The 22,692-nt window shown below is 51.3% G+C and overlaps 1 protein-coding gene across 2 annotated transcripts in view; it reads left to right on the top strand.

The window, feature by feature from the left end:
- The window catches only part of SLC24A4 (solute carrier family 24 member 4), a 186,982-nt gene that overhangs the window by 112,555 nt on the left and 51,735 nt on the right, over positions 1–22,692 (top strand). For both annotated transcript variants that reach the window (XM_069558914.1, XM_069558915.1), the window contains exons 3-5: positions 15,099–15,175; positions 19,618–19,692; positions 22,463–22,547. In XM_069558914.1, the coding sequence (XP_069415015.1) occupies positions 15,099–15,175; positions 19,618–19,692; positions 22,463–22,547 (237 nt within the window). The remainder of the gene's footprint in view (positions 1–15,098; positions 15,176–19,617; positions 19,693–22,462; positions 22,548–22,692) is intronic.

The raw sequence follows: 22,692 nt of genomic DNA on the forward strand, positions 1-22,692 counted from the left end.
ACCAGCTCCTGGAGTTCACTCAGGCTCACATCCATCGAGTCAGTGATGCCATCCAGCCATCTCATCCTCAGTCGTCCCCTTCTCCTCCTGCCCCCAATCCCTCCCAGCATCAGAGTCTTTTCCAATGAGTCAACTCTTCGCATGAGGTGTCCAAAGTACTGAAGTTTCAGCTTTAGCATCATTCCTTCCAAAGAAATCCCAGGGCTGATCTCCTTCAGAATGGACTGGTTGGATCTCCTTGCAGTCCAAGGGACTCTCAAGAGTCTTCTCCAACACCACAGTTCAAAAGCATCAATTCTTCGGTGCTCAGCTTTCTTCACAGTCCAACTCTCACATCCATACTGTAAGAAACACCGCGGGAAGAAAGAGCCACCCCTGTGGACCATTGATCAGGGCCTTTTATTGGGCAGAACTCCCGGGGGCGGGTGAGCAAGGAAGCGAAGGGGGTCTGCGAAGCAAAGGGAATCTGCGAGGTATGAGGGGTGGGGAAGGGTTTTATAGCCCGGGCCCAGCTCCCATATAAGGAAGAAAACGCGGGCTCAGCGGTGATTGGTGTCCAAGGGCTCCGTGTCGGCTCCTGATTGGATGGCTTGGTTGTCGGCCCGCCTCCGGGGCTTGTCTGCGGCTCTCTGCCGGGACATGTCCCGACATGCCCAGGCATGCCTCAACACACCTGACCTTGCCCTGACCTTTCATCCCGGCCTTTTTGATATAGGACAAGGGGCACCGATTCTCTCTGGCTACTTCCTGCTGAACGGGGGCGACGAGGGGTAGGATATGGCCGGGATGACAGGGGGCGTCTGCCATTAATCTTGCCACGGAGTGCTTGTTGGAAGCCCTTGGTACTGTTGTCGCATCACCATCAGCTGGACCGTGTTGAGCCGTTGTTTGATGAAGGCCAAAAGCTTATTTAGGATACAGGGCCCAAAAGTCAGGAGCAGCAGAAGAATGATGAGTGGTCCCATTAGGGAGGATAGCAAAGTTGTCAGCCAAGGGGAGCTCTGGAACCAGTACTTGAACCAGCCCTGCTGAGCCTCCCTCTCTCTCTTCCTTCGATTCTGTCCCTCTTCTCTGCCTTGCTCTCTCCTTTCTCTCCTGTCTCACTCTCTAACTTCTTTCTGTCTCTCTTTCCTCCGCCTCAGCCCTTCCCTCACTCTTTCAGTATCTTTCTTCCTCTCTACGTTCCTTCCTCTTCCTTCCCTCACTCTCTCCGCCACTCTATTTCTCTCTCCTCCGTTCCTCTCCTTTTCGCTCTTCAGCTCTTTCTCTTTCCTTTCTCTGACTTTCTTTTGCTTTCTCTCACTTTTCCTTTTCTCTTTCCTTTCTCTGACTTTCTTTTGCTTTCTCTCACTTTTCCTTCTCTTTCTCCTTCTCTCTTCCCTTGCTCTCCTCCCTTCTTACCCCTACCTTTCTCGCTTTTGCTCTCCCCTCCTTTCTCGCTACCCTTCTCCTTTGTTTCTTTCTCGATTCTTTCTTCCTTGGATGCCTTTTCTTCCATGTCTCTTTCCTGTTCTTTGCTGCCTCTTTCTGCACACCCTCTCCTGTGTCAGGCGTGCCCCTCCTGGTGTGTGGCCCGCCCTCAGCCTCTGGCAGCCCAGCCCTCTCAGCCTGGGGACAGAAAGGTCTCCACAGGACTCAGGAGGCAGCACCAACGAACAGGCTGTGCAGTGAGAGGCCTCCCCAGACTGTCCCCCCTTAATAAAAGATTTGGACGGTGCTCTCTCAGTCACTCAGGAATCGGCGACAGAGGGGTTCGGGTAATGGTCAGTTTCATCGGCCCCGTGAGGGTGGAGTGGTAGGAGTGATCAGGAGGAGGGGTCGGGGCCGGGGCCACTCCTGTCTCTGGGAGACCCAGGGGAGCTCGTTTGAGTTGGGTCAGGTGGTACCAGGGCTCGTGTCCCAGGAGTTTGGCTGCTATAGGAGTGGTGAGGATTACAGTATGGGGTCCTGTCCAGCGAGGCTGTAGTGGGCGGGGACTCAGGGTTTTTAGCAGTACCTGATCTCCTGGTGCCAGAGGCCGGGTGGGCCCCTCGTCGTCTGTCGGTTGCGGCAGGACCCAGTCTGCGTGTTCCCTCAGCAAGGATCGTAGAAGGGAGAAGAGGGGGAGGTACCCTGCGAGTGGGGGAGCCTCTCCCTCGGGGAGGTGAGGCAGGAGATAGGGCCTGCCGTAGAGCAGTTCAAAAGGGGTCAAACCTGTTTTGGAGTGTGGTGTGGTGCGAATGCAAGTGAGCGCCAGAGGAAGGAGGTCTACCCAAGACAGCCGCAGTTCTGAGGCAAGCTTGGTCAGATGTGTCTTGATGATGCTGTTCACCCGCTCTACCTTGCCTGATGATTGGGCCGATAGGGGATGTGGAGATGCCAGCCGATACCCAGGGCCGCAGCCACCTGCTGAGAGATCTGCGAGATAAATGCCGGCCCATTGTCAGACTGGAGAGAGTTTGGCAACCCAAATCTGGGAATGAGATGGGCTGTCAAGACCTCCGCCACCGCCGCTGCCGTCTCCCGGGCTGTGGGGAAGGCCTCGACCCATCCTGAAAGGGTGTCCACCAAGACCAGCAGATAGCGGTAGGTTCGATGTCTGGGCATGTGGGTGAAGTCTATCTGCCAGTCCTGCCCGGGCATATGTCCCCTCAACTGGTGAGTCTCCTGTGGGGGTTGGAGTCCTCCCTGAGGAGAGGTGGAGGCGCATATTAGGCAGGATCAGTGGACGGCATACATGGTCTGTCTGAGATGTAGGGGAGAAAAGACAGGGCTGAGAAAGGAAAAGAGAGCTCTTGGTCCGATGTGGAGGGTATTGTGGATTTGGGATATTATGGTCTTAGCCTGGCGCTCAGGAAGCACCGGTTTACCATGGAGTAGTATCCATCCTGATGGGTGCCTCTGAGCCCCTTCTTGCGCCAGCAAGGCTCTGGCTTCCTTGCTCGAATAATCTGGGTTGAGGGTGGATCTCAAAGGCAGCAGGGGCTCGGGGGCTTGTTGTAAGGTAATTTGTCAAGCCACCTGATCTGCCATATTGTTACCCAGAGCGACAGTGTCATGAGTATTCTGGTGTCCCTTGCAGTGTATGATAGCGACCTCTTTGGGCAGGGATAAGGCATCTAACAGTCGAGTAATGTGGGGGGCATTACAAATGGGGGATCCTTTAGTGGTCAGGAAGCCCCGTTCTTTCCAGATTGCCGCGTGAGAATGGGCAATCAAGAAGGCATACTTGGAGTCTGTGTAAATATTGGCCCTTTTTCCTTCTGCTAGGTGTAAGGCTCTAGTTAGGGCTGTTAGTTCAGCCTTCTGAGAAGTCGTCCCGGGTGGCAAGGGCTGAACCTCTAGGACTTCCCGGGTGGTTACCACAGCATAGGCCACCCTTCGGTGTCCACTGGGGTCTCGTTTTGAGCTCCCATCGACGAACAAAGTTAGCTCTGGATTTGGTAGAGGTTTGGAAAACAGGTTGTGGGGTGGTTGCATAAGGGACTCAAGGACCTCCGAGCATGAATGGGCTGGGGGTTCTGAGGAGAGAGAGAGTGAGGGTAGCGAGGAAAGCGGGTTTAATTGTGGGGAGTGGCCCACGGAAACCTGAGGATTGTCCAGGAATACCAGGTGAAATTGTTGGAGCCTGGACTCGCTGAGTTCAGAAAGAAATCTAGAGGCTAAAAGGTCACCAAGACGGTGAGGTGAGAAGATGGTCAGGGGTTGGCCATGAATCAGCTTTTTTGCATCGGCGTACTACGTTGTCGCCGCCGCTAGTGCCCGCAGGCAGGGGAACCATCCCCTGGCTGTGGGGTCAAGTTGTTTGGATATGTAAGCAATAGGCAGCAATTCGGGGCCAATCGGTTGCACCAAGGCTCCAAAGGCTATCCCTCCCTTTTCATCAGAGTATAGATGGTGCGGATAGTTGGGATTTGGGAGAAAGAAAGGGGGTGCAGCCAATAGGGTTGAGCGTAAAGCGTGGAAGGCCTGAGTCACTTCGGTGCGGGAAGACAGCAGCCCTGTGGGAGTCTCTTTAGCTGCCGAATATAGAGGTTTGGCCAGGGTAGCACAATTTGGGACCCAGTGTCGGAAGAATCCCGTCAGTCCTAAGAAGGACAATATCTGGTCTCCGTCGGCCGGAGGGCAAATGGACCGGAGGAGGCTACACCGGTCTGCCGTCACGGCTTTAGTGGTCAGAGTGATTTGGAGACCCAGATAGACGACAGAAGTCCGAGTCAGTTGGGCTTTGGATTGTGAGGCTCTGTAACCCTGGGAACCAAGGAAATTGAGGAGAGTTGTATGTCGTCGGGAGGTCTCTTCTGATGGGCTGCAAAGGAGCAAGTCGTCTACGTATTGGAGGAGGGTGCTAGGGTGAAGCGAGCACCTGGCCAGGTCCCGGGACAGAGCTTGCCCGAAGTAGTGGGGACTGTCTCTGAACCCCTGAGGGAGTACGGTCCATGTGAGTTGTGTGGTCAGCTGGGTGTCAGGGTCAGTCCAGGTGAAAGCAAAGAGGAATTGGCAGTCGGGGTGGAGTGGGATGGTAAAAAAGGCATCCTTGAGGTCAATAATGGTGAAATGAGAGGTCTGAGGAGGTATGGAAGAAAGGAGGGTGTAGGGGTTAGGGACAAGTGGATGGGCAGGGATCACAGCTGCGTTGATCAGGCGGAGATCCTGCACTAGCCGGTAGTCTCCTGAAGCCTTCCAAACAGGGAGGATAGGCGTGTTACAGGGGGAGGTCGTGGGGATCAGGAGACCCTGTCCCATGAGACGGTCGATGATGGGCTTTAGCCCCCTGAGGTTGCGAGTAGACAAAGGAAACTGGGACCGGGCTGGGAAATAGGTGGGGTCCCTTAGCCGGATGAGGACCAGAGGGTGGTGCCGAGCCACCACCGGGACTCGGGTGTCCCAGACCTCAGGATTAACAGAAGAGGTTGGAGGGTCAACAAGTAGCATTAGGAAGGCCCCTGACATGGGAGCCAATCCTGGAGCTAGCTGAAGAGTGGCCTTCAGCTTAGCAAGTATATCTCTTCCCAAGAGAGGAGTAGGGCAGGAGGGGATGACCAAAAAGGAGTGGGTAAATAGACAGGAATCTAACCGACAGGATAGTGGTTGGGTTTGGAGCGGACACGAGGGTTGGCCGTCAATGCCCATAACCGAAACCTGGGAAGGACGTGAAGTACCTCCGAAAGAGGGAAGGACCGAATAGGTAGCCCCCGTATCAACCAAAAAATTGATGGACTTACCCGCTACCTGGAGCGTTACCCTGTGCTCGGCTTGGGTTATTGGGGTCCCCGAGTCTGGGCGGCGTCAGTCACCATCGAAGTTCAGCAGCTCCAAAGCCGAAGGAGGGCAGGAGGTCTCCCTGGGGCGCTCTGGTCCCCGGCCCCTAGAGGTCGAGGCCCGAGAGGCCTGGGGACAGTCACCAGTCCAGTGTACTCGTCGTTTGCACAACGGGCACGGCTTGGAAGGAGGCCGCGGATTGGGGCACATCTTGGCCCAGTGCCCTTCTTGGCCGCACTTGAAGCAGGCCCCCGGAGGGGGGTTTGGGGGCCCCGAGCCCACCGCCGGCCGCAGGGCCGCTACCAAAGCCTGGGTTTGCTGGTTTAGGAGGCTTGCCTGAAATTCGGCCTTTTGCTTGAGCCTTGCCTTTCGACTGGCCTCAGCAGTTTCCTCTCGGGCATGGTAGACCTTAAAAGTCATTTTTACCAGGTCTCAGATAGGGGTCTGAGGGCCGTCCTCAGCCTTGGCCAGCTTTTTCCGGATATCAGGGGCAGACTGGGAGATAAAACGATTGGCCAAGGTGGCCGCCCCGATGGGGGACTCCAGGGACAGCCTGGTGTATTGGACGAGGGCCTCGGTCAGCCAATTAAGGAACATGGCTGGGTTTTCGTCCGGCCCCTGGGTCACCTCATCTAGTTTGAGGAGGTTTACAACCTTATGAGAGGACGTTTCCATCCCATCGAGGATACACTCTATCATATAGCATACTCGCAGCTGGCCGCCACCCCTTTCCTGGTAGTTCCAATCAGGGTCAGTGTCAGGAACCGCCTGAGCCCCCGGGGGGCGCTCGGGGGAGGGGTTGGCATAGTGCCGCTGGTCGGCCTGAGCCTTGGCTTCCGTCCAGATGGCCTGCCTCTCCTCGGGGGTGGTGGTAGACCCCAGGATGACATATATGTCCTGCCATGTCAAGGCGTAGGCACGGGTCAGACCAGTAAACTGCTTAATGTACTGAGTGGGGTTGGAGGAGAAGGAACCCAGTTTGGCCTCAATCTGTGTTAAGTCTTGGAGGAAGAAAGGGACATGGACTTGGGCTAGACCCTCAGCTCAGGCTACTTGTCGGAGAGGGAATAGTGGGGCTGGGGGAGGGGGAAGGGAGGCTCCCGGAGGGTTGCTGTGGGAACGAGTGTGGGAGCTAACCGGGGAAGCGGAGGGAGTGACGGGGGGAAGAGGAGGATACAAGATAGGGCTAAGGGCCAGAGGATCCGGGACCGGTGGTGGAGTCTCCGGGGCGGGAGCGGAGGTAGGAGAGTCCAGAGTGGAGGGAGAGGTAGTAGAAACCAGAGTGGAAGGGGTAGGGGCCGTGGGAGAGGTATAGGGAGGAGGGGCCACCAGATCCTCCGGGGGAACAGAGAAAGCAGAGGACTCAGAGATGGGAGGAGCTGGTTTGGCCCGGGAGGGTGGAATCGGGGGAGCCATGATAAGCAGGATTTGGTGGGGAGTGCACGTGGTGCACGGGGTAGGGCGAGAGCGCAACGCCCAAAAGGCCTGAACATAGGGGACTTCAGACCATTTTCCCGTTCTCCGGCAGTAGTTATCTAAATCACGGAGGACGTCAAAGTCAAATGTCCCTGTGGCTGGCCACTGTGAGCCATTATCTAGGGGATACTGAGGCCAGGCTTGTGAACACAGAAAAGTGAGCTGCTTGGAGCGGATATATCCCTTTAGTCTTAGGGTCCGCAGGTTAGCCAGCAGGCACTCTAAGGGGGTGGAGTATCGGGGATTAGGTTTGGAGGCCGTCGATCCTATGGCGACCACAGAGCGTGGAGGCAACCCCCACTGCCCGAACGTCTTCGGGTGCCAAGGGAAGCCGGAGGTCCATGCAGCCGTTCGGAACGTCTTCCTCCAGAGCTGGGGGACCGGAAAGGCCGAAGCCGGAGGCCGAAGCCGGAGGTCTACACAGCCGTTCGGGACATCTCCCTTACGAACTGGTGACCGGGAGGGTCCAGTAAGTGCGCACCCATTACTGGGCCCTAGGAGGTGGTCGCCAGGGAGGGCGGGCTCCAAAGCCGAAGGGACTTACCCCATATCCTGCCGTCCGGGGGGTTGATCAGCCGCCTGGGTCTGGGAGCTACCGCGGCGGTGGAGCTCGAGGGGGCCTCAATGGCGAGTGCCGGAGGCCCTCACCTTGAGCCCCACGTTGGGCGCCAGATGTAAGAAACGCCATGGGAATAAAGAGCCACCCCTATGGACCGTTGATCAGGGCCTTTTATTGGGTGGTCGCTCTCGGGCAGAACTCCCGGGGGCAGGTGAGCAAGGAAGTGAAGGGGGTCTTCGAAGCAAAGGGAATCTGTGAGGTATGAGGGGTGGGGAAGGGTTTTATAGCCCGGGCCGGGCTCCCATATAAGGAAGAAAACACGGGCTCAGCGGTGATTGGTGTCCAAGGGCTCCGTGTTGGCTCCTGATTGGACGGTGAGGGCTCCGTGTCGGCTCCTGATTGGACGGCTTGGTTGTCGGCCCGCCTCGGGGCTTGTCTGCGGCTTTCTGCCGGGACATGTCCCGACATGCCCGGGCATGCCCAGGCATGCCTCAACACGCCCGACCTTGCCCTGACCTTTCACATACATGACCACTGGAAAAACCATAGCCTTGACTAGATGGACCTTTGTTGGCAAAATAATGTCTCTGCTTTTCAATATGCTATCTCAGGCATAAAAAGAAAGGAAACTGAGTCAGCTGTAGTGATGTGGATGAATCTAGAATCTGTCATAGAGTGAAGTAAGTCAGAAAACAAATATCGTATATTAATGCATATATATGGAATCTAGGAAAATGGTACTGATGAACCTATTTGCAGGGCAGGAATAAAGATGCAGATGTGAAAAACAGACTTGTGGACACAGTGGGGGAAGGAGAGGGTGGGATGAACTGAGAGGGTGGTGTTGTCATATGCATTACCATGTGTGAAATAGATCGCTAGTGGGAAGCACAGGGAGCTCAGCTCGGTGCTCTGCGATGACCTAGAGGGATGGGATGGGGAGGGGATGGGGGAAGGCTCAGGAGAGAAGGGATATCAGTATATATATCGGAGAAGGCAATGGCACCCCACTCCAGTACTCTTGCCTGGAAAATCCCATGGACAGAGGAGCCTGATAGGCTGCAGACCATGGGGTCGCTAAGAGTCGGAAACCACTGAGCGACTTCACTTTCACTTTTCACTTTCATGCATTGGAGAAGGAAATGGCAACCCACTCCAGTGTTCTTGCCTGGAGAATCCCAGGGACGGCAGAGCCTGGTGAGCTGCCGTCTATGGGGTCGAGCAAAGTCGGACATGACTGAAGCGACTTAGCAATAGCTTATTCACTACATTGCACAGCAGAAATTAACACAACATTCTAAAGCAATTATCCTCTGGTCAACAAAAGAGAAACTTGACATGGGCATCACTCTCTCCACAGGCTTGCTGCCCTTCCCACCTCCCCCAGGTCGGTAACCCCTGGCTTCCTCACTATCACAGCAAGCCTTACTGTCTCTCAATCATGTGTTCACTTGTCCAATTCCCACCAGACCCTTAAGAGCCCATCCTCAAGGCTCAGCACTAGCCTGGTGCCTGACGTGTAGTCAACTTCAAGAAGCGTGTATTGACTTGTACTCATTCAGGATCAGGGTGTTTGCCATCCTGCTAACCAGTCACTTTCTGAGTAGCTTTGGCTTTCTCCAGAAGTCCCATCGCCCTCCAAGGAAAGGAACTGCCGGGCCTGAGGATGCTCGTAGATGCATTAGGACCTCATCCGCCTGCTCCCAGAGAGTCCAATACCTGCCACGTGGGGGCTCAGTAAATACTTGTTAAACAAATCCATACATTTTGCAGCTAGCAGCAATGTCAGCCAAAGTATAGAGCTTTGAAAGGGCAACATGAATTCAGGGTTTCTGAAATATAATGGCATCACCCATCTAACTGTGTGTGTCAACAAAAAAGGTCAGCTGTGCCCTAGGGGTCTGATTTGTGTTCAAGAACTTGGTAGCTTTTGTTGGGGAGGGGCTGGCAGATGTCCCCTGGGGCCTTATGGTTTTCCCTCCAATGTTTGCAGGCATGCTAAGTTGCTTCAGTCATGTCCAATTCTTTGTGACCCTGTGAACTGTAGCCCGCCAGGCTCCTCTATCCATGGGATTCTCCAGACAAGAATACTGGAGTGGGTTGCCATGCCTTTCTCCAGGGGATCTTCCTGACCCAGGGATGGAACCCGAGTCTCCTATGTCTCCTGCATTGGCAGGCAGGTTCTTTACCACTAGTGCCACCTGGGAAGCCTGGGTAAAGCTCTAGTGTTTAGGAAGGCAACTGACAGGAAAGACCTCTTGCCCTATTCGCCCCCCACCCCCTGCACACAGTGGAGGGGGTGTCCAAAACCAAGAGTGATGGAGAAACCAATTATGGGCACTGAGGTCCACAGGAAAGAATTCTGAGAGGGGTCGGGAGTGGCTGCTGGGTCGCTGGCAGCTCCCCCACCCCCACCCCGCAGTGTGGACGGTGCTGGAATCATCTTCAGTGTTCTGAGCTCCGCTCCACCTGCAGACACATCTCTTCCCCCTCCCCACACCCACCACCCCCAGATTTCTGCAGCTTAAAGGCTTAGGCATGACCTCAAAAGCTGCTTGTGTGTGCCCTGTTGATTCCTCCCTTCTCCCTGGTGGGGATTTGATCAGGTAGGGCAGGCGCAGCCCCCTCTCAGACATGCAGGCGTCCTGCCCTTGAACGTGGCCGGGGGCTCGTGATCCCAGCAAGCCCAAGAGAGGAGAAGAAGGTTTTCTCAGGAAGCTGGGATTAAACTGCACCTGCATTCAGATCCTAATGTGGCCAGTCTAATCATGCTCACCCTTTGCCCCACTAAGCTGGCTTTGTCTTCTCTTTGATTTTCACAAGCCAAGGCTCGTCCTCTGGATCAGTGGGGACCGACCTGGTGTGGAGGGAGGATTCTGTCCATCAGTGATCCTCAGAGTGATGGCAGCCTAGCTGGGCTAAGTGCCGTGCATACATTATCTGTATCACTTAATCTTTACTGCAGCCTGGCAGGCAGGGTCTGTAGCATCCCACTTAGAGATGAGGTCACAGTGAGGAGGTGTTCAACAACTCCCCAAGGTCATATAGGTAACGAAGAACAGAGACACTCCCTGAAACCTGCAAGTTATCTGCTTCTGGAGACTAAGCCCTGAGCAGCTGTAGCCTGCCTGCAGTTGAAAATTGTTGCTGTTGATGACAAAGGTGGGAGGGATGGAGTTCCTGTTATTAACACATTGGCTCTGTGGCCGCTACACGTCCCCCCTCCCCCATATGCCAGTTTCTAGAGGATTTGATTCTTGAATTGGGGAGTGGATGGGTCCCTGTTACCAGCTACCAACTGGGGAGGGTAGGGCGACCATTTCCCTGCTTGTAGCCTTTGATATCCATGCCAGGGCATGCCACACAGAGTAACAATGACTGTTTCACCCCCTCGTGTGGTAGCAGATTGCCACAGAAGAAACGGAAAGGACAGAGGGGTTAAATGACTTGCCCAGGGTTCCACAAGCCGATGGGTAGTTGAATCAGGACCCAGGTGAAGTCTCCATGTCCTGGTACTGCGTGATTTCCATCTGTGTTAGAGGGTCTCCATGCTAAGTCCTGGTTTATGTGGTCCCTGAACAGATCATTGCCCTGCTGAGTCTTATTTGGAAAACAGGGACATTTGTGGCTGTGGCGCCTGCCTCGTGGGCTCGGGGTGTGTCCAGAAGACTTGGGTAGGTACAGAGGGCGATGGGTCATGAGCAGCTGGTGGCTCTGCCGGTTACTCTGTCTCTGCTGGCAGAACTCAGGCCATGATGGCATTCGCTCCCCTCCACAGCCCTCCAGCATATGCACAGGGTCACAGAGCAAGGTTCCGCGGCTGAACTAGTAGAAGCCATTTCTCACCAAGGACAAAGTCATTTATAGCCCACATCCCCCTCCCCACTGGAGCCCAGATGATATGTCCTTATAGCAGAAAGGCAGCCTTATTTGTTTCTAATTCTCAAAGAGTGCCCAGGATTGGGTAAATCACCAGCTCACAAATCATTGGTTTGGAGAATCAAAAACTGACTCATTTTCACGGCAGAAATGTCTGTTTGATCTGCCCTTATATCCCAGACAGTTCCATTTCTCCTGGAAACAAGATCCTGGACGCAAGAATGCCAAGTTATTCCCTCTATAATTCTCCATCTCTGAGCTGAGCCTTGAAGCAGACTCCTGCCCTTGAACTGACAGCAGCAATTCTATTAAAGAAGTTTGATTACAGGGGGAAAAAGTGAAAGAATCTATATTTCATTAAATGCTGCTTGTTTTAAAGTGGGAACATTTTCTGAATATCTGGGGGAGCTAATAATGTTTTCTAGGTTTTATTGGGAGACTTATCTTAAAAAGCAGAATTTTTTTTGTTTTAAAGGAAAACCCATCACTTTTAGAGCCAAATTATATTCACAGAGGAGGGACTTTTATCCTGGAAGTTTATAATAAACATTTGGGGCTTCCTAGGTGGCTCGGTGGGTAAAGAATCCGCCTGCAATGCAGGAGACATGGGTTTGATCCCTGGGTTGGGAAGGTTCCCTGAAGAAGGAAATGGCAACCCACTCTAGTATTCTTGCCTGGAGAATTCCATGGACAGAGGAACCTGGTGGGCTACAGTACATGGGGTCGCAAAGAGTTGGACATGAGTGAGCAACTGAGCAAGCATTTATTGAGTGTCCACTCTGAACCTGAAGAGGTATCATTCTAGGTATTTAAGAGGTTTGCAAGAGTAATGAAAGCGTTCTAACAGGATGAGATGATGTACATTGTCATTTTTGTTAATATGTGAAAGTCACTCAGTTGTGTCTGACTCTTTGCGACACACAGTCCATGGAATTCTCCAGGCCAGAATACTGGGATGGGTAGCCTATCCCTTCTCCAGTGGATCTTCCCAACCCAGGAATTGAGCCGAGGTCTCCTGCATTACAGGTGAATTCTTTACCAACTGAGCTTTGAGGGAAGCCCTTTTTGTTAATATAGGACTGGCCAAAAAGTTCATTTGGGTTTTTCCAGAAACTCAAACATACCAGAAACATGGTATGGAAACACCTGAATGAACTTTTTGGCCAACCAAATGTTTTAGCATTGTTTTTTCAATTGACTGCTAAGGTCTATTAACCTACTGTGTGCCAGGACAGTGTGGATCAATGCCTTTCAGAAGCTTCCAGTACAGCTGAATCAATGAGGACCAGTGATGAGGATATGGGGATGTGGCTGTGTCTGATGGAGAACCTGCAGAAATGACATTGATAGGATACTTACCTGTTGGTCACCCATTGGGGGCGGTTGTTTTTCAGTCACTAAGTCATGTCCAGCTTTTTGTGATCGCACAGACTGAAGCATGCCAGGCTTCCCTGTCCTTCACTATCTCCCAGAGTTTGCTCAAACTCATGTCCATTGAGTCAGTGATGCCATCTGACTATCTCTTTCTCTGCCGCCCCCTTCTCCTCCTGCCTTCAATCTTTCCCAGCATCAGGATCTTTCCCAACAAGTCAACTCTTTGCATCAGATGGCCAATGTATTGGAACTTTAGCTTCAGCATCAGTCCTTCCAATGAATATTCAGGGTTGATTTCCTTTAGGATTGACTGGATGATGAGAAACAGTTATTCCTCCGTTGCAGGTGAACATTTTGAGGCCAAGAAGCAGATGAGTTGTTCAGGCTACTTGGGCATGTCGGGAACGGAACCTGCATCCTGAGTGTTTGATTCCCAAAGCAGAGGGCTCTCTGCCTCACGGGGCTCCCCCCACAGTCCAGAATGCGTGAGCCCAGAGGATATGCTGGTACCCACCCCACAGGGGCATTCTTGGGGCCAAAGAAAGGTGCATGACATGGTGCTCAGTGACCTGAGATGCTGCCTATACTGGTGGAAGTGTACCTGGCATCGGGGTGCTGAGAGGTCAGGAGACAAGGGTGCTCCCAGCCCCGCCTCCTCCTTGTTCCAGCTTGGCTTCAGCTCCCCTTCCAGGGCTTACCTGGAGCCTTGCCTCCCATGGACCATTTCTCCTGCTCTGTGTGGTTCTGCTGAATGCATGCTCAGCAGGGGACAGATTTTCTTGGTGCCCACAGTGCCATCCCCATCCCTGACAATGTCACTTGACCTCTCTGGGATCTCCACTTCCCCACCTGGAGTGACAGATGCATTGTGGGTGGGAGGAGAAGGTGGGAGAAGGGGCTGATGGCTCCAGACCGGAAGGTCTTTGCAAAGAGGCCACCTGTCCCTGAGCTCTGAAGCGACACCGGCCTCTTCTCTTCGTGGAGCTGCGTCTCAGCTCTGACTTGACAGTGGTGAGGGAAGAGGATTCCAGAATCCTGGGGTGAGGGTGCCGGTTTGAAGCTCACCATGAGCTTGAAACACTTTAAGGCACATTATTAAAGTTAATCTCACCATTTTACTAGTGAAGAAACTGAGGCACAAGGAAGTTAAGGGACGTGTCCCTGTTGACCCAGCCTGTAAATATTAGAGCTAAGAACTGAACTCGGCCATGTGAACTCAGAGCCCGCTCAGAGCAAGACAACGGTCTCCAGCCTCAGCAAGACTGTTGGTGGGGATTGTGTTTGTAACAGATCTGAGTGTGCGTTGAAGCCAGTTGGAAAGCTCTCTGCTAGGAACGCGGTCAGAATCCTTTGACAGAATGAGGAACCATCCTCTGATTTTCCTCTTTGGCATCTTTCGATTTTTTTATGCTTTTTTGGGAACAACTTTGTGCCAAGTCTCTTCAGTTGTGTCCAACTCTTTCCGATCCCATGGACTGTAACCTGCCAGGCTCTTCCATCTGTGGGATTCTCCAGGCGAGAATATTAAAATAGGTTGCCATTTCCTCCAGGGGATCTTCCAGACCCAGGGATTGAACCCAAGTTTCTTTCTGTCTCCTAAATTGGCAGGTGGGTTCTTTACCACTAATGCCACCTGGGGTCACAACTTTATTGAGATATAATTCACATACTATAGAGGTCATCTGTTTAAAACACAGAATTCAGTGGCTTTTCATATTTAGAACTGTGTGAGCATCACTGCAAACATCACCCTAGAAAGAAATGCAGTACCTCTTAGCTGTCATCCCCCAAACACCATGCCTTCCAGCCTTGGGCAACCATTAATCTATTTCCATCTTTATGGACTGGCCTCTTCTGGACATTTTACATTAATGGAATCATACAATAAGTAGTCTTGTGACTGACTGCTTACAATTCTTTCACTTAGCAAAATGTTCTCAAGCATCCTCCATGTTGTAACATGTATCAGTACTTCTTTTTATCACCAAATAATATTCCATTTGTATGGATGTATCATGCTTTATCCTCTCATCAGTTGGTAGATGTTTGGGTTGTTTCTGCATTTTGGTTATTATGAATAATACCACTGTGAACATTCATGTACAGGTTTTGTGTGAATGTATGTTTTCCATTTCTCCTGGGAAGATACTTGGGAGTAAAATTTCTGGGTCAAACTCTCTGTTTAATATTTTGAGGAACTGCTAGACTGGTTTCCAAAGTGACTGCACTGTTCTGCATTCCTACTAGTGATGTATGAGGGTTCCAGCCTCCTTGCCAACACTTGTTTTTATCTGTCTTTTTGTTTATAGCCATCCCAGCGGTTGTGATATGTTTCATGCTCTCTTTTTTTAATTGCAAGGGATATACAAGCCATGGTCAACTCTAAGGTAGAAAATATCTGGATAATCTGTATCCAGCAATGTTTTCCTAAGAGCTCAGATCTGCCACAAACAGGAGAAATAGCCAGTCTCTCCCCAGGTCCAACACCAGGGGCCTCCACAGTTCCATGGCCAAACCCTAGGGACACTCCTTGATAACTAACACCTTACCCTGTTCTCTTGTCTTCCAGCAATTCACGAGTTCCCCACAGACCTGTTCTCCAACAACGAGCGACAGCACGGGGCCGTCCTGCTGCATATTCTTGGTGTAAGTGGCCCTCTTGGGGTGGGACATCCCTCACTTTCCGGCAGGGAAAGCCTGTCTGCAGAGCACAATGTGTCAGAGATCTCACCGTGTTCTTATAAGAGCCCTCTGAGGACAGGTCCTGGACATGTTTTACCCACAAAGAAATGAAGTCTTAAGGATGTGAAGTGACTTGCTCAGTGTCACACAGTGAACGGCCCCAGAGCCAGGACAAAGGTTCACGTCTTCTTGTGCTTCCTTTTCTGCTCTTTATAAAATGGGAGTGACAGCATCTCTTCCCCAGATGTGGAAATACAAGCAAACATGGGTCATATCCTTCAGACACAGCAGGGAATGGGATAATGCTCTCCAGTACCCCGCCCCACCCCCACGTTTTACTGTCCTGACATAACTGCGGTTTGAGACTTTGGTGCCCTTCTTCTCAAACTTCCTCAGTATTAAATGAGCCTGGTGAGCAGCAGCAGAGTTCGAGAAGCAGTTCAAAAAGGCATAGTGGGCTCAAACCTAAATGATATGTAATAGTTGCTCTTCTCTGCATGCGAACTACAGCCCACAGCCATTGCCCATAGTTATAAATGAAGTTTTATTGGAACAGAGCCATTCTCATTCATCTGTATATCATCTGTGGCTGCTTTTCTGCTTCACTGGCCGACCTGAGTAGTTGTGGCAAAGACTCTGGGATCCACAAAGCCAAAAAAGATTTTCTGTCTGTCTCTCTATAGAAAAAGTTTGCAAGCCTCGTTGTCTGATGCAGGGAAATGAAAGCGCTCAGGGTTTAATTTTCTACTTTGGATCAACCACAGCAAATGTTCCTCCTGATGTGGTTCCCTGGCCGCTCAGCACCATCTGCTTCTATATTTAAACCCAACCAAGTATTCTTCTTTGCAAGAGATAATTAAGCAAGGGAACGCTGGGGTTCTCATATAGATAGTAGCCACCTGAGAATAAGGGGTGAGTGAAGTTTTAATTAATGGGATAAACCATTAATGAAAATGAAGATTGTAGGCAAATTTCAAGTGACAGTCTTGTGTATTATTTCTCAAATGGAGTTATTATCTTTCTAGTTTCTCTGGCTTTCCCCTGCCCTCCCTGTTCACTGAGGGGATGTGGATTTGACCAGTTAGTCCCACAATCTGTCCCTCTGCCTCACCAATGTCTTGTCAAAGCCTTTTTCCTAAACTTGAGAGGTCCTCGGGAATTTTGCAGGAACCCTTTCCGAGCAAGCACTACCCAACTACATCTGGAGAACAAAATCCAGCCCACTTCCTGTTTTTATAAATAATTTTATTGGTAGGCAACCACCCTCATGCTGGGGTCCAGCCCCGGTGGATCCAGGGAATTCGAAGCGGGGACGGAGTCGGTGAGAAGAGATTTATTTATTTAGAGATATAAAGAGAGATTAGGGGAGAATAGTGTAGTGAGAGAGAGGAGAGAAAATAGAGGAGAAAAGAGGCTGTATTCCTTGGTTTACACAGGAGACCAAGAAAACTCCAAGACAAGGGGCTTGCACCATCTATGTAGGCCACTGGCGCCCACTTGAATAGTGGAGGGTGCCCCGCCTTGGGAACAGGGTCTTAGAAGCCAGGGCAAATATGTAGACACAGAGAGCCTCTGTGCTCCAGACAGGAATTCAACCTGAAAAAGGAGAAAAGAACGACATGGGGGAGCCAAGCATCAGTGCAAGACCCACAACTTTATTTTCAAATGCAGCTTATATACCCCAAGTTGTACATAAAGAAATAATGGAATATGCAGAGTTTTGCAGGGGCAGCAGTCCTGACCCTTATTGAGGCCAGACTTTCTTTTTGCATACCTTCCCATATACAAAAGGTCTTAGGTGGTTTTACATCATCTTCTGGCCAGGGAGCCTGTTAACATTTTTATGGCTCTCTTCCTAGATAAATGTCTATCAACCAGAAAACTCATTTTCCCTTGAAGTGTTTTTTCTTTAATCTGCATCACCCTCAAAGTACTAAATAAAGTTACATTCCTGTAGAACAAAGGTGCAGTGGGTTATAACAAAGAAAGTACTTAAAGATCTAATGTTGCTAATGCCAGGGCTACTATCTGTTTTTTCTACATACCAACTATATCAACAAATAAAAGATATGAAAACTTGGCAGCAAGTATTGGCTCAACAATGAAACCCTTAATCAGTCCTATTCTAATGATTTTGACTCCTCGGAAGCCCCTACATTCCTAGGATATTTGAAGCTTCCTGTGCCTCTCGCGATTGGGAGGCTGTAAACATTCACATGTGCAACTGTAAGAGTCCGGACAAACCTGTCAGGCAGGCTAGAAAGCCATCAGAGGGGTTTTGGGATAGAAACACTCTTATTATGTCCAGGAGACTTATTATCTAAAAGCTCTAAATTAACTTTTTCCAGAAAAAGGTGGGGGGGTGGGTGGGGGGAGACAGCCCCCTGTTAATGTCAGAGGAGTTGGTGGAAAGCATAACACAGTAAAGCAGGCAGACTCTGGATTTGGGGGTAGATGCTTGAGAAAGTCCAGGGGGGCCCCTGAGGCCTGATCCTGCCTTTGTGCTTGTCAGGCCCTTTTCCTCATGACCTTTGCCATGGGCAGGATTCTCCATGCTGGCCCCCTGGCACCCTCATGTCCGTGGCTGCTCTTCTTCTACAGCAGCAGAGTGATGACACGCTGTATGGCCTGTAAAGACTCATCAGACACTTTGAGAAAAAGTTTGCTGAGCCCTTCTTTAGAGCAAGGAAAAACTTGAGCTTTGGAGCCAGGTTTTGTCTGTAGCACTAAGAAGCTTCTCAGAACTTCCCACCCAAGTGAAGGAAATAGTGGTGCCATCTTGGCCCCCTTTTCTCTCCAGTGTTTCTGAGACGTCGGGGGAACCAGAAGCTCTTTGCCTGGGAAATGCTGTAGAGGCTAATTTCTGAGCATATGAATTTAGGTTGGGATCCTGAGATTTGTAGCAGGGTCTCCTGTCTCTCTCTCTCTCTCTCCCCACATTTCCCACACCCCTGGTATTTGTTTCTTTTTGTTTCCCCCCAAAATATACTGAGTCAAATTCAGGGATAGCCACAGCTGGACTCCAGAACACATTTGCCTTGGATGTTGTGGTCACAGTTGATAGATCTTCCACTTTATTTGTGGGCTTCCCTGATAGATGGGTTGGTAAAGAATTCACCTGCCAGTGCAGGAGGCACAAGAGACATGGGTTCAACCCTTGGGTCAGGAAGATCCCCTGGAGTAGGGAATGGAAACGTACTCTAGTATTCTTGCTTGGAAAATTCCATGGACAGAGGAGCCTGGAGTAGGACACAACTGACCGACTGAGCATGCCTGCATGCATGCAATTAATTGTAAAGTTGTTGGAATATCACACCATTTTAGCTGAAGCAGCCCAGCCTTTCCTTCTTTTGTGAATAGGGCATTCATATCGCTTTTTCTCTGAAGAAAAAAATGGCTTCCTGGTGTTCAGCATAAAATCCCATCTCCTTTCCATAGATTCTGGTCCTTGCCTCTCCCTCCAATCTCACATTAGTCATTTTCCACTTTACTTTCAATCTGTTCTGCCTGCACCAGTGTCCTTGCTGTTTTTCAAATGCATCAAACACACTCCTGCCTCAAGACCTTTTCATGTGCTGTTTCCCAGCCATTATAGATACTTTATTTGCCTATTTGTGCCCCACAAAGAGGCAGATGCTTTTCCTGGCATTCTTGTCACCTTGTCCCTAATGGCTAGAATAGTACCTGGCATACAAGATGAGCTCAGTAAAGTCATGTTGGGTGGACAGGTCAGAGAGGAGTTCTGCAGATAACATCATCTAAAAACTACTGATCTGTTCTTGCTCTGTCATCAAACAGAAGAAAATGAAACTTGGAGACGTGACTTATCCAAAATCACACGGCAAAAAATTCCCAGGATCAGCCCTAGAATCGGATTCTTTTCCCTGAGCCTCCCAATGTTCAGTGGCTCATGTATTTTAACCTGGACCAACATCAAGCAGCATCCCAGGAAATGCTGGGCCTCAAGTTGTCTGTTTTGGCAGGAGGTGGGCAGCTGTTGACAGGAAATGATGCCTTTGCTAGAACTCTAAGAGGGGAAATCAGGATGATGCTTATTTTAAACTCTTAAGATGATGGTTTTAAATGCTTGCCTTCTCGGCCCTTGAGGTTTGGATCTTGCCTGTCGAGGGCCTACTTGTGTGTTGGTGAGAAAGGGTTGCTTGTTTAAGAAGAGAGGAAGGCACACAGGACCTTGTGGACTGACTTTTAGTCCCGTCTGATGCTCAGCAGGTTATTTCTCCTGTCTGGGCCCCATCTGCCAGTGAGGGGATTGAGGAAAAGCACACCCCAGTGGTGCTGGAATTTTCCTAACCCAAGCAGGCTGGTTTGGGGTGTGATGGATTCCTGGCCACGCCCATTGCTGGCGGGAGTCCTGGCTGATGGCTGTCTCCCTGTTTCCTTTGCAGGCTCTGTACATGTTCTACGCCCTGGCCATAGTGTGTGATGACTTCTTTGTTCCGTCTCTAGAGAAGATCTGCGAGGTGCGTGGGAAGGACTTAGGACCTTTGGCAAAGCCTGGGTCAGGGGCTGGGGGTGACTGACACTTGGCGTATCAGTACCAGGCCAAGAAGTGGGGAGCACTCTGGCAATGAAGGTTGTCAGGCCAAGTACATGGCATTGCTAGTGCAAAGCCTCGCTCTGAAGCTCCAGATTACAATTAGGGGGTGGTGTCCTCCTCCAGAGCTTGGCAGAAGAAAATGCTCCCCCAGTGAAATTATTACCCAGGACCTCTGGCTTCATAGCAGATGCTGGTAGTTAAGCCAAAGCTGGTTAGTTAGGGAGTATTTGCCAAAACCAGCTGCAAGTGACAGGTACCAGGTGGGGCTCTGTGTCCCCAGGGAAGATGCTGAGCTGCCATGGCAGGGAATGCCCTTGGTCCTAACCTTTGCAGCCTGACGTTTTCTCCTTTTAATTCTTGTGTTAAGTCTTCCCAGTCCTGCCCCCTCCTCCCTCAGCTTCTAGCCAAGGAAGCAAAACTGTCTCTGTTTTTAGCATCTGCTGTGTTCAGACTGGGGGCTTCCCAGGTGGCGCTAGTAGTAAAGAACCAGCCTGCCAATGCAGGAGACATAAGAGATGTGGGTTCAATCCATGGGCTGGGAAGATCCCCTGGAGAGTGGGCACAGCAACCCGCTCCAGTATCCTTGCCTGGAGGATCCCATGGGCAGAGGAACCTGGCAAGCTGCAGTCCATAGGGTCACACAGAGTCGGGCAAGACTGAAGCAACTTAACACACATGCACAAGTGCAGACTGATCTGGGTGTCACTGCACTTTATCCACTTGAAGTCTCCCAGCTGTGTGAAGCCATACTGTCATTGGGACATTTGCCGGTTGGACATGGATCGTTAGGGGTGGGCACGTCCCCATTACTTTATCCCCTGTTGGGCTCCAGGAGGACTGGCTGCTTTTGACCTAGTTCACTAAGTGGGGAGTGACCTGGCAAAAGTGTGCAAAGGCCCTGCCTTCCCTTTGCTCCACGCTTGACCCCTCACCCCACCCAGATCAAACGATATGCTCTTCTCTAAGACACTTGTCAGCGAGAGAATGAGCGAGGAGGAACAGAATCCGGAAATGGCTGCTGGGATGTCAGGGTTGAATGTTCAACCTAGAGGCAGCCCTGGGGTGGTGGGCTATCACTTCTTCAGAGGAGGCCCTCAGGAGAAACAGTCAACTGGTCTTTCCAGAATACACATCCTGGAATATGTTGTGGGTCACAGCAACCAGGTTAGGTCCCTTGCCCCCTTTGGGGTGACAGAAGCCCACGGACACAAGACACATTCAGTGGAGATGCTAGACGAGGTTACCCATCTCCCTAAAAACACAGAGGTGAGCAAGGGTGATGGTCCTGGCTTCACAGGGAAGGCTGATGGAAGAGACCTAGTGAGACCCATCAAAGGTACTGAGGATTCAAAAGGAGGGAGGGAGCATCTCCGGGGAGAAACCGAGGAAAGCTTCATGGAGGAGGTGGCATTTGGTCCAGGCTTTGGAAGTGAGAAGTTCCACCAGCTGAGTGGAAGGAGGTCATTCCAGAGGGAAGGAGTGACCCAGGCAAAGGCAGGAAGGAGAAAGGACAGGATATAGCATGGTTTGGATTCTGCTAAAAGCTATCATAAGTGCTTTGATGGCTGAACTTCTGTGAAACCTCCTCTTTGGCAGGGCTAGGGTGGGTGGGCTTCTTCCTGGGGTGGGGGTCAATGCTATGCCCCCATCCCGTTTTCCACCAAACCCACAGCTCCAACCCTTCTGAGGACTCCAGTAGCAAGCTTACTGAGGAGGTTGTACTGGCCCAGGGAATGGATTCCTCAGTGGTTTCAGAGCCCAGGCTCCCCAGGAATGCTTTGGGAGGTAGGGGCTGGAGGAGACCAAGTCCTGCTCTGAGCCAGTCTTCCCAGAGGCCTTCTAAGGACCATAGCTTGGCACCTTCAAGTTGGCATTCAGGGGGACCCAGAATTTCCATGGTTTTCCCAAGCACCCAAAGCCCCCAGCCCCAAATTCCAGATCAGAGGATGGGCCTCTGTGTCCAGAACATGGTCTCACCAAGCAGAGTGGGCCTAGATAGTTTTAGCCCTGTCCCAGGGCTTGGCAGAAGAAAATGCTCCCCCAGTGAAATTACTACCCAGGACCAACTCAACTCTGGGGACAGGAGGTGAGGTCTATTCCAGTGGGCAGCCAGGTGTCCGGCTTGCCATTGGGAAGGCCTTCTGGGATGCAGAGGCCAGGCTATACACCTGAGTTTTCCACATCCCACAACCTGATGTATGCATGTTCGCATGGTACCCAAGGTCTGCATGAGCACCAGAAGTGACAGGCGCTAGACTAGCGGACTCCCCGACGACCCCCAGCTCCTGTTCCAGGCATTCAAAGATGAAAAAGACCCATCTTGTCATCCAGTGGGGGAAGCACGCACATGGACCTCAGATCCCCACTGCATGAGTCACGTTTCAGCTTCTCTTCCCTGGGGGAGTGGCTGACTCGTGGTGGCCCTTTTAAAAAGTCTTTATCAAAGAGAGACTGTTTAAGCGTTCAGACAATGAACAAAAATTGACAGGTAGGGGAAGGGGAGAGGGGACTCTTCGGTGAGCATCAGGCAGAGTGGAGGAGGGCGTGTGCTCAGGATGAGCGAAGAGAGGCCACCAGCGCTGAAGCTTGACTCTGGCTGCGGGGCTACGCCCTGCGCTCTCCATAAGTGGCCAGCAGGCATGCTTACTACGCCTGCAGTACAGCCTGAGGGTCTGCGGTCACTTCTGTTTCAGAAACTCCATCTGAGCGAAGATGTGGCTGGAGCCACCTTCATGGCTGCGGGAAGCTCAACACCAGAGCTGTTTGCCTCTGTCATTGGTAAGAAATCCTATCAGCTTGATACTCGGGATATTAGGAAGAACCCAGGTTGGGTGCCCAGACTCTTGTGGGCATGTTTTTTCAGCTCTGAGTGTCAGCTTTCTCATCTGTAAAATGGGAGATGTGGAGAGAAAGTGAATTAGTG

This window comes from Ovis canadensis, chromosome 18, assembly GCF_042477335.2.
Source record: "Ovis canadensis isolate MfBH-ARS-UI-01 breed Bighorn chromosome 18, ARS-UI_OviCan_v2, whole genome shotgun sequence".
Taxonomy (NCBI): domain Eukaryota; kingdom Metazoa; phylum Chordata; class Mammalia; order Artiodactyla; family Bovidae; genus Ovis; species Ovis canadensis.